Below are 12,351 nucleotides of genomic sequence, written 5' to 3'. Positions count from 1 at the left end.
AATGACACTGGGGCAGTGACAAATAAATGGGAAAATGGTCACTACCACACAGGTCAGGATGCACTCTCCAGTGGAGGGATGGGACAAGTCGGGGGCTGCAAAGAGAGAGATCGATGGCCGAGAACGGGCCATGGGCCACACTGAAATGCGTGGGAGCACCGGTGTTCAAGAGGCTAAGGTCGAGCTGAGCCAACAAATACTCCAAGGCACGACCGCGGTCATCGACGACAGTCCCACCCGATAGAGGGTTGTGGGCATTGAAATCGCCCAGCAACAAGAAAGGGGGCGGCAGTTGGGCTATCAGAGCAGCCAGGACATGCTGCGCGACAGCACCATCAGGTGGAAGGTAAAGACTGCAGACGGTAACAGCCTGTGGCATCCACACCCGAACAGCGACAGCCTCTAAAGCTGTTTGTAGAGGTACAAACTCGCTGTGAAGAGAGTTAAGGACATATATGCATACGCCACCAGACACCCTTTCATAAGCTGCCTGGTTCTTAACCCCGATAGCCACGGAGGGCGGGGGTTCGCATTGCTGGAAACCAAGTTTCCTGAAGTGCAATGCAGAAGAAAGGGTGAAGGCTGATAAGTTGGCGGAGCTCAGCGAGATTGTGGTGTCACCGCCAGACACCACACTTGCTAGGTGGTAGCTTAAATCGGCCGCGGTCCATTAGTACATGTCGGACCCGCGTGTCGCCACTGTCAGGATCGCAGACCGAGCGCCACCAAAAGGCAGGTCTCGAGAAACGGACTAGCACTCGCCCCAGTTGTACGACGACGTTGCTAGTGACTACACTGACGAAGCCTTTCTCTAATTTGCCGAGAGACAGTTAGAATAGCCTTCAGCTAAGTTAATGGCTACGACCTAGCAAGGCGCCATTAACCATTTGTAACGTTGCATGTACCTCAAGATAGAGTCTCACTTGTATCATCCAGAATGCTGTATACCACAGGACAACATAAAAGTTAAGTGTTCTAGTAGCTACGTTCTTTTCTTTATCACATTCATTACGAATCCTGTTCCAGACTTCGCGCCAGTCGGCGTGTGTGTGACGCGTGCCCTTTCGGCTACTTCACTGTGGACTGGCTGCCTTGTCAGTCCACTACAGAGATGGTGGAAGAAACCGCTGCAGTTCCACTGGAGGATGGTGTTGTCCATGGCTGGGAAAGGCGTGACGGGACAGGGAAGGCAGATTACACCGCTGGGTCACCTGCTGCCTCCGATTGAGCACCTGTGCTAGTGCTTTCCATGGCGTCGGAGGGACCGGCGAGATTGAGGTCCTCAGCGGACGCCAGGATCTCCACCTCATCCTCAGACGCAGAGTTTGAAGGTTGCGGTGGGACAGGTGTCAGGATGCTTGGGAGCCTTTTTCTTCAACTGCTTTGCACGCTGTGCCTTTGGAGGGTCTGGCTGGGAGGGCCCCACTGGGTCAGTCTCAGGGACGGACGACGACCGTGAAGCCCTATGACCAGCGACCGGTTGTTGTTTCAAAACTTTGCGGGTGTCCGCTTTGGCACGGGGCAAAGCCTGGGAAGGGAGGACCCCAAGGGACCCCTTCCTGGCTAGAGTAGCCGAAGAAGCCTCACGCTTCTCCGGCTGGGAAGGGGGGACGAATGTCCCCGATGGTTGGGGTGGTGTTGCTCCTGGAGTAGATGGAGCAACAGAGGGGGAAGTGCCCCCCACAACCAAGGGGGCCGGTTCATTCTGACATAGCTGAGAGGCAACAGTACGTGACGACACGGGAGAGGATCGGACCGCTGTTGCAGCAGCGGCATAGGTGGATGTCATGGGCACGAGATGTAGCCGCTCATATTTCCGCCTTGCCTCGGTGTAGGTCAGGCGGTCCAGAGTCTTATATTCCATTATCTTTCTTTCCTTCTGGAAGATCCTACAGTCCGGTGAGCAGGGGGAATGGTGTTCTCCACAGTTAACACAGATAGGAGGCGGGGCACATGGAGTATCGGGATGGGAAGGACGGCCACAATCTCGACAGGTGATGCTGGAAGTACAGCGAGATGACATGTGCCCGAACTTCCAGCACTTAAAACACCGCATCGGAGGAGGGATATATGGCTTCACATCACAACGGCAAACCATCACCTTAACCTTTTCGGGTAAGACATCACCCTCGAAGGCCAAGATGAAGGCACCGGTGGCTACCTGATTATCCCTCGGACCCCGATGGACGCGCCGGACGAAGTGAACACCTCGTCGTTCGAGGTTGGCGCGTAATTCATCGTCGGACTGCAGAAGAAGATCCCTGTGGAATATAATACCCTGGACCATGTTGAGACTCTTATGCGGCGTGATGCTAACTGAAACATCCCCCAACTTGTCACAACTGAGCAACATCCGTGACTGGGCAGAGGATGCCGTTTTGATGAACACAGAACCAGAGCGCATCTTGGACAAGCCCTCCACCTCCCCAAACTTGTCCTCTAAATGCTCCACAAAAAAATTGGGGCTTGGTCGACATAAATGAGTCCCCATTAACCCGAGTACACACGAGGTACCGGGGTGAATATTCTCCACTGCCTTCTTTTGCCATACGTTCCTCCCATGGAGTGGCCAGGGAGGGAAATGATCGTGGTTCGTATTTCCTGCCGTTGAGGTTAGACCTCGATCGCTTAGAGACTGCTGGTGGAGGCCCACCAGCGAGAGATGATGTACCACGCTTCATTGCGGGTCATCCGCCCTGATGCCACCTACTCCGACCAAGGGCCCTCCCCACGGGCGCCACCCAGCCACAGCAAAGGCCACCTGGCAGGATGGCCATTGCCGGGAGTCCCGATGCCGCAGGGAGATGGGCATCTACTCCTTGGCATACGTGGGGAGTTAATGGCGCAGGCATCAGTAGAGCGATCCCTGTGTTGTCAGGGGGCTACAACCAACAGGGTACATGGCGGCCCCACCACAACGGACTGGCTACCGTGCTGGATCTTAGGTGCAAGAAAGTCCAAGGTCGTCGTCGCAGTTATAAGCAACACTGCAGAGTGCAGTGTGGTAATCATATCCAGGGACATATCCTCGCCCAAGAGATGGAAAACGAGCGGGACACCATTGCAACGACGAAAAAGCCAGCTAAAGGTCTCAATGCACGACGGTTACAGTGCAGCATGTAAGGCGCCCTTCCCCAATTGGCTCGCTCTTCGGAATAATTTAGAAAGATGGAGGTCAAACCCGAGAGGGGACCTTCACATAAGGCCGAAACATTTGAGACTCCTTTTAGTCGCCTCTTACGACAGGCAGGAATACCGCGGGCCTATTCTAACCCCCGAACCCGCAGGGGGCTCATCATTAGATATGTGATCTACCCATCTAATCTTCAGCATTCTTCTGTAGCACCACATTTTGAAAGCTTCTATTCTCTTCTTGTCCAAACTATTTATCGTCCATGTTTCACTTCCATACATGGCTACACTCCATACAAATACTTTCAGAAATGACTTCCTGACACTTAAATCTATACTCGATGTTAACAAAGGGGTACAGTTCACAAAAGTCATCCAGAAACCAGGTTGGGGGAGGCTTACCAGACCTGGGGTCTGAGTGACTTTTCTGAACTTTGCTTTTCCTAAACTTCTCCAGTCGTTTTCCTTCACCCCTCTTCCTTCCCCTTCAACTCTTCTGCCAGAAGGAACCACTGACTCCAAAAGCTTGTAAAAGTTAAACCTTTTTGTGTGTGTGTGTTCCTCTGCAGCTACTTGGTGAGTAGATTTTTTACCTATCCATTTACTGTTTAATCATTGTAAGATGACACCTGGATGAATGAAATAAATAAATAAATCACTGATGAGTTTTTTGTCCTGTGTATAGCTTTTTGTATGTGGTGATTTTCTTCTGTTGTTAATAAGCGATACAGATGATTACTGAGTTTTACGATCTGCAAATGTGAAATCAGTGCTGTTGCTTCGCAATGCTCTTAAATGCTCTAAATACCTTTTTCTGAAATTTTTACGTTTCTGTCCTACGTAGTGAATAACAATCTTTGCTGGTTAACTCTTGTGTACCTTCCTTCCTAAATTTATCTATGACAGTTTTGAATGTTTTTTTTTTCTATAACGTACTGTTCTATACATGATTATTGAACAAGAGTCCGTTCATTTACCATAGAAAAACAAATTAAGAACTCAATAAAGCAATTTATATCAAGGATTAAGATTTGATAATAATTTGCCCACTAATGTCTCACCATTTACTAGATCTCAGCATCTGACACAGGTTTTTAGAGAGGCAGAAGGGAAGATGTAGTAATATAACAGAGGCATCACAGCAATGTTGTGGCCCCAAACTCATCTGCAGGTGTGTGATGTATGCAATGATTTCATTTTGAAAGACATATAATCATTAGTGAATAACTAGATTTTCCTTTATTTAAGGCAAACCTATGATGTTTATCGATAGTATGCAAGCAAAAGAAATGGCTGCCATGCTAGAGACGACTTTGCACTCAAACTAGAACAACATTATTAATTTCCTAGTAGCATTCTCCAAATTGGACACTTCTCTCATAAGAAATTAATGCCGTATTTGCTTAGGTATTCTATGGCCATCATGTAAGATGCACACTACTGTGAACTTGCAGTAAGGCTATCAATCACTGAATAGTACTTCTTGCAAGGAACGAAAAATCAGAATAACAACATTTTGAACTATAAAATTCCTGGTGAAAATGAGAATACCCATAAATCTTAATAACCAGTAAGGAAAAGGGAAAGTGTCAGACATTGTCTGCTGGTAGGTATCACTCTAGCATTTGCTTGGAATGGTTTGGGTAACACACAGACACAATAAAAAAACAAATATCTGACATGCAGGTACAAAAATAAGGCTGCATTTTTTTGGGAACAACTTGAGCAGTTCATGACAGACACATTTTACTTTCACTCTGTTAAAAACATATTCACATAGAAGAGAAAGTTATATACTGCACTGAACAGGTCATTCATTTTCTCATAACTATGGGCTTTTTACTTCAACAAACAAAACAATATTGATCTAGGAATTGAACACAAAGATACTCAGCTGAGAACTTGCAATGCCCACAAAAGTCATTACTGAAAGAACTCCAGCATCTGTAACCCAAGATATCAATAACAGGTATAATTTGTAGATGAAACAGACTTTTAAAAAATCATATCTTGATTACTACATCAATATCTTAAATCTTTGTCCGCCAGTTTCATACCTCAATATGGTTTGCATTGTCAAGATAGGTCCATGTCTCTAAATGATGGTAGTGATCAAATGATAACAATAATAATAGTAAATCCATCTGTTTTACAAGCAGAGTTTTCCGTGAGAAATATCTCAAGTCTGCCACACCTCACACTTCAGCGATGTTGTGGTTTTGAAGTCACAGCAGCACAATACATCTGAGTCAAGGCATTTCTACCCTAATATTAGACGTAGCATACTGTCAGCCAGAAGTAACAAACTAGTCAACAATTGACACACTGCCCTTCAGACTAAATAGTTTTTGGGTTTAGCCTTGTCTACAGCCCAATGAGCACAACTTATAAAAAGTGGTTCAGGGACAGATGGAAAGTCCGCAGAATTTACAAAAATCATATGCAGAAGTATTTACAGATCCCATGATCATGGTGAAGAAACCCAGGTCTTGGTTATACAAGAAGATCCCCTTACTCTTATCTACTGTACATGGCTCACTCTTGGTGGAGTGGGGAGGATCCTTCATGAAATCCTCCCCACTCCACCAAGAGTGTCTTTCTGCCGTCCACCTAACCTTCGTAACATGTTAGTTCATCCCTATGAAATCCCCAAACCACCTTCCCTACCCTCTGGCTCCTATCCTTGTAACCACCCCTGGTGTAAAACCTGTCCCATGCACCCTCCCACTACCACCTACTCCAGTCCTGTAACCCGGAAGGTGGACACGATCAAAGGCAGAGCCAAGTGTGAAAGCACCCACGTGATTTACCAACTGACCTGCCTACACTGTGATGCATTCTATGTGGGAATGACCAGCAACAAACTGTCCATTCGCATGAATGGACACAGGCAGACAGTGTTTGTTGGTAATGAGGATCACCCTGTGGCTAAATATGCCTTGGTGCACGGCCAGCACATCTTGGCACAGTCTTACACCGTCCGGGTTATCTGGATACTTCCCACCAACACCAACCTATCCGAACTCCGGAGATGGGAACTTGCTCTTCAATATATCCTCTCTTCCCGTTACCCACCAGGCCTCAATCTCCGCTAATTTCAAGTTGCCGCCACTCATACCTGTCATTCAATAACATCTTTGCCTCTGCACTTCCGCCTCGACTGACATCTCTGCCCAAACTCTTAGTCTTTAAATATGTCTGCTTGTGTCTGTATATGTGTGGATGGATATGTGTGTGTGCGCGAGTGTATACCTGTCCTTTTTTCCCCCTAAGGTAAGTCTTTCCGCTCCCGGGATTGGAATGACTCCTTACCCTCTCCCTTAAAACCCACATCCTTTCGTCTTTCCCTCTCCTTCCCTCTTTCCTGATGAGGCAACAGTTTGTTGCGAAAGCTTGAATTTTGTGTGTATGTTTGTGTTTGTTTGTGTGTCTGTCGACCTGCCAGCACTTTCATTTGGTAAGTCACATCATCTTTGTTTTTAGATATGTTTTTCCTACATGGAATGTTTCCCTCTATTATAATCATATAATCGGAAATAATTCGATATAATTCTAATCCCTCACCGTTACACCGATAACTTTGCACCAAACTCTTTCTCCACGCTGTAACACATCATTTGCGTCATCTACTGCACCTTTGGAAATTTGGCTACGATGTATTAGCCCATTGTCACGACGCCCTGGTATAGTAACAAAAGCTCCATAGTTATGAACTGAGCGCACCTGCAAAGAGAAAACAGTGTGTTAATAGTTATTTAATGTGTCTCACAATCAAGAAATTGTTTGATCTTTCTGAACAAACTATGAGGGAAACTCTACATTCTAAGAACTTTCTACCTCATGCACAATTAACTGGAACTGAAGTTGTTTCAGTGTGAGCAAACAAAGACTTATGTTAAAAGTTTCACTTCCAATGTATTAAGCATGACCTATTGATTCATATTTACGTGGGACCAAACTTCAGTAGGGTATAATTTACATACGTCTTTATACCAATTTTGCATAAGATACTCTCTTGTGCATATAAAACTTACCATATTTGTACCATGGAATAATTAAAAATATCACTTAATCACCATCAGGCATTTGTCACCTACAGCAAGATACGTGCCTCCTCTACACTTATTACACCTATTATGATCTTCAGCCCCCCTCCCCATGAACTATGGACCTTGCCGCTGGTGGGCAGGCTTGCGTGTCTCAGCGATACACATGGCCGTACCGTAGGTGCAACCACAACGGAGGGGTATCTGTTGAGAGGCCAGGCAAACATGTGGTTCCTGAAGAGGGGCAGCAGCCTTTTCAGTAGTTGCAGGGGCAACAATCTGGATGATTGACTGATCTGGCCTTGTAACACTACACCAAAACGGCCTTGCTGTGCTGGTACTGCAAACCGCTGCAAGCAAGGGGAAACTACAACTGTAATTTTTCCTGAGGGCATGCAGCTTTACTGTATGGTTAAATAATGATGGTGTCCTCTTGGTGAAAATATTCCCGAGGTAAAATAGTCCCCCATTTGGATCTCCGGGCGGGGACTACTCAGGAGGATGCCGTTATCAGGAGAAAGAAAACTGGCGTTCTATGGATCAGAGCGTGGAATGTCAGATCCCTTAATCGGGCAGGTAGGTTAGAAAATTTAAAAAAGGGAAATGGATAGGTTAAAGTTAGATATAGCGGGAATTAGTGAAGTTCGGTGGCAGGAGGAACAAGACTTTTGGTCAGGTGAATACAGGGTTATAAATACAAAATCAAATAGGGGTAATGCAGGATTAGGTTTAATAATGAATAAAAAAAATAGGAGTGCAGGTGAAGCTACTACAAACAGCATAGTGAACGCATTATTGTGGCCAAGATAGACACGAAGCCCATGCCTGCTACAGTAGCACAGTAGAGCACTTGCCCGTGAAAGGCAAAGGTCCCGAGTTCGAGTCTCGGTCCGGCACACAGTTTTCATCTGCCAGGAAGTTACAGTTGTACAAGTTTATATACCAACTAGCTCTGCAGATGATGAAGAAATTGATGAAATGTATGATGAGATAAAAGAAATTATTCAGGTAGTGAAGGGAGATGAAAATTTAATAGTCATGGGTGACTGGAATTCGAGAGTAGGAAAATGAAGAGAAGGAAATGTAGTAAGTGAATATGGATTGGGGGGGAAGAAATGAAAGAGGAAGCCGCCTGGTAGAATTTTGCTCAGAGCATAACTTAATCATAGCTAACACTTGGTTCAAGAATCATAAAAGGAGGTTGGATACTAGAAGGCATCAGATAGATTATATAATGGTAAGAAAGAGATTTAGGAACCAGGTTTTAAATTGTAAGACATTTCCAGGGGCAGATGTGGACTCTGACTACAATCTATTGGTTATGAACTGTAGATTAAAACTGAAGAAACTGCAAAAAGGCGGGAATTTAAGGAGATGGGACCTGGATAAACTGAAAGAACCAGAGGTTATACAGAGTTTCAGGGAGAGCATAAGGGAAGAATTGACAGGAACGGGGGAAAGAAATACAGTAGAAGAAGAATGGGTAGCTTTGCAGGATGAAGTAGTGAAGGCAGCAGAGGATCAAGTAGGTAAAAAGACAAGGGCTAGTAGAACTCCTTGGGTAACAGAAGAAATATTGCATTTAATTGGTGAAAGGAGAAAATATAAAAATGCAGTAAATGAAGCAGGCAAAAAGGAATACAAATGTCTCAAAAATGAGATCGACAGGAAGTGAAAAATGGCTAAGCAGGGATGGCTGGAGGACAAATGTAAGGATATAGAGGCTTGTCTCACTAGGGGTAAGATAGATACTGCCTACAGGAAAATTAAAGAGACCTTTGGAGAAAAGAGAGCCACTTGTATGAATATCAAGAGCTCAGATGGAAACCCAGTTCTAAGCATAGAAGGGAAAGCAGAAAGGCGGAAGGAGTATATAGAGGGTCTATACAAGGGTGATGTACTTCAAGACAATATTATGGAAATGGAAGAGGATGTAGATGAAGATGAAATGGGAGATACGATACTGCGTGAAGAGTTTGGCAGAGCACTGAAAGACCTGAACCGAAATAAGGCCCCGGGAGTAGACAACATTCCATTAGAACTATTGACGGCCTTTGGGAGAGCCAGTCCTGACGAAACTCTACCATCCGTTGAGCAAGATGTATGAGACAGGCGAAATACCCTCAGACTTCAAGAAGAATATAATAATTCCAACTCCAAAGAAAGCAGGTGTTGACAGATGTGAAAATTACCGAACAATCAGTTTAATAAGCCACAGCTGCAAAATACTAACATGAATTCTTTACAGACGAATGGAAAAACTAGTAGAAGCCGACCTCGGGGAAGATCAGTTTGGATTCCATAGAAATATTGGAGCACGTGAGGCAATACTGACCCTACGACATATCTTAGAAGCTAGATTAAGGAAAGGCAAACCTACGTTTCTAGCATTTGTAGACTTAGAGAAAGTGTTTGACAATGTTGACTGGAATACTCTCTTTCAAATTCTGAAGGTGGCAGGGGTAAAATACAGGGAGTGAAAGGCTATTTACAATTTGTACAGAAACCAGATGGCAGTTTTAAGAGTCGAGGGGTATGAAAGGGAAGCAGTGGTTGGGAAGGGAGTGAGACAGGGTTGTAGCCTATCCCCGATGTTATTCAATCTTTATATTGAGCAAACAGTGAAGGAAACAAAAGAAAAGTTCGGAGTAGGCATTAAAATCCATGGAGAAGAAATAAAAACTTTGAGGTTCGCCGATGACATTGTAATTCTGTCAGAGACAGCAAAGGGCTTGGAAGAGCAGTTGAATGGAATGGATACTGTTTTGAAAGGAGGATATAAGATGAACATCAACAGAAGCAAAACGAGGATAATGGAATGTAGTCGAATTAAATCGTGTGATGCTGAGGGAATTAGATTAGGAAATGAGACACTTAAAGTAGTAAAGGAGTTTTGCTATTTGGGGAGCAAAATAACTGATGGTCGATGTAGAGAGGATATAAAATGTAGACTGGCAATGGCAAGGAAAGCGTTTCTGAAGAAGAGAAATTTGTTAACATTGAATATAGATTTAAATGTCAGGAAGTCATTTCTGAAAGTATTTGTACGGAGTGTGGCCATGTATGGAAGTGAAACATGGACGATAAATAGTTTGGACAAGAAGAAAATAGAAGCTTTCGAAATGTGGTGCTACAGAAGAATGCTGAAGATTAGATGAGTAGATCACATAACTAATGAGGAGGTATTGAATAGGATTGGGGAGAAGAGGAGTTTGTGGCACAACTTGACTAGAAGAAGGGATTGGTTCGTAGGACATGATGATAATGATAATAATAATAATAATAATAATAATAATAATAATAATAATAATAATAATAATAAAGATTTTATTGTCTTTAGGCCATTACAGCTATGAAGTTACAATTTATAATACAGTGTGATAAGGTATTGACTACTGAAATATTTTAGCTTGTATTACAATAAATGTGCAGTGGATCATCTGTTGGATTACTGCATTTTACAGTTGAAGAATTCATTGATATCATAGAACAGGTGGGCAATAAACCATTCATGCAGTCTTTCTTTGAATGTGTGTTCAGGAAGATCCTGTATAGCATGTGGCAGCTTGGTTGGTTGGTTTGTGGGATTTAAAGGGACCAGACTGCGATGGTCATCGGTCCCTTTTTCCAAAAAATTAAAACCGCCCAAAGAGAATAAAAAACGGACAGCAGGAAAGACGTCAGACGACACAGGACGAGAAAGACTCCGACAGAGATCAGACAAAACAAAGTAAAACACACAGAGTGTGACGGTGGTTGGCCGGCCATAGAGAAAAAAAAGGAAAAGCCAACCACCAAGAACACATTAAAAACTCAGTATAAAATCAGAGGCTAGAAGCCAGAATCAACGCTAAAAAAAAAAAAAAAAAAAAAAAAAAAAAAAAAAAAAAAAAAACCACACTCAGATTAAACTATAAAAACCCCCTGCCCGAATAAAATGCAAAACTAAGTCCACCATGGCAGAGTCATCTAGTAAAAGGGCAGGGAGCGTGTCAGGCAGTGCGAACGTCTGCCTGAGCACAGCTAAAAGCGGACACTCCAATAAAATGTGCACCACAGATAAAACGGAGCCGCAGCGACACAGAGGCGGGTCCTCACGGCGCAATAAGTGGCCGTGTGTCAGCCGAGTGTGCCCAATGCGCAGCCGGCAGAGGACAACAGACTCCTTGCGAGAGACCCGCAAGGAGGAGCGCCACACACCGATAGCCCCCTTGATGGCCCGAAGTTTGTTGCATGAAGGCAGGGCGCGCCATTCAGTGTCCCAAAGGTCCCAGAATTTTGCGGCGTAGGAATGCTCGCAAATCTGTCTCTGGGAGGCCAACATCCAGAGATGGTGCACTAGTCGCCTCCTTCGCCAGCCGGTCAACATTCTCGTTGCCGGGGATCCCAACATGGCCTGGGGTCCACACGAAGACCACAGAGCGGCCGCAACGCGCAAGAGTATGCAGGGACTCATGGATAGCCAGCACCAGACGAGAACGAGGAAAACACTGGTCGAGAGCTCGTAAACCGCTCAGGGAATCGCTACAGATAACGAAGGACTCACCTGAGCAGGAGCGGATATACTCTAGGGCACGAAAGATGGCGACCAGCTCAGCAGTGTAAACGCTGCAGCCATCCGGCAAGGAACGTTGTTCGGAATGGTCCCCTAGAGTTAGCGCATACCCGACACGACCAGCAACCATCGAACCGTCGGTGTAAACAATGCCAGAGCCCTGATACGTGGCCAGGATGGAATAAAAGCGGCGGCGGAAGGCCTCTGGAGGGACCGAGTCCTTCGAGCCCTGTGCCAAGTCGAGCCGAAGGCAAGGGCGAGGAACACACCACGGGGGTGTACGCAGAGGCGCCCGGAAAGGAGGTGGAACAGGGAAAAACCCAAGCCCGCAGAGAAGCTCTTTGACGCGGACCGCTATTGTACAACCAGAGCGGGGCCGACGTTCTGGCAGACGGACGACCGATCGCGGGAACAGGAGACGATAGTTAGGATGCCCGGGCGAGCTTAGAACATGGGCAGCATAAGCGGCCAGCAAACGTTGGCGTCGGAACCGCAGCGGAGGTACACCAGCCTCCACTAGTACGCTGTCCACAGGGCTGGTGCGGAAAGCACCAGTGGCAAGGCATATCCCGCTGTGGAGAATTGGGTCCAGCACCCGTAACGCAGATGGGGATGCTG

The 12,351-nt window shown here is 45.5% G+C and overlaps 2 protein-coding genes across 3 annotated transcripts in view; one reads left to right on the top strand and one right to left on the bottom strand.

Annotated features, from left to right (window-relative positions):
* Window positions 1-12,351, top strand: part of LOC126203065 (39S ribosomal protein L44, mitochondrial) — a 644,782-nt gene that overhangs the window by 538,629 nt on the left and 93,802 nt on the right. The gene's annotated exons all lie outside the window — the stretch shown is intronic.
* The window catches only part of LOC126203068 (zinc finger CCHC domain-containing protein 17-like), a 71,990-nt gene that overhangs the window by 25,142 nt on the left and 34,497 nt on the right, over window positions 1-12,351 (bottom strand). For both annotated transcript variants that reach the window (XM_049937306.1, XM_049937307.1), the window contains exon 2: window positions 6,697-6,855. In XM_049937306.1, the coding sequence (XP_049793263.1) occupies window positions 6,697-6,855 (159 nt within the window). The remainder of the gene's footprint in view (window positions 1-6,696; window positions 6,856-12,351) is intronic.

This window comes from Schistocerca nitens, chromosome 9 (assembly GCF_023898315.1).
Source record: "Schistocerca nitens isolate TAMUIC-IGC-003100 chromosome 9, iqSchNite1.1, whole genome shotgun sequence".
Taxonomy (NCBI): Eukaryota; Metazoa; Arthropoda; class Insecta; order Orthoptera; family Acrididae; genus Schistocerca; species Schistocerca nitens.
Note: the sequence above shows the minus strand (reverse complement) of the source record. Positions and strands in the feature narration are given on the sequence as shown.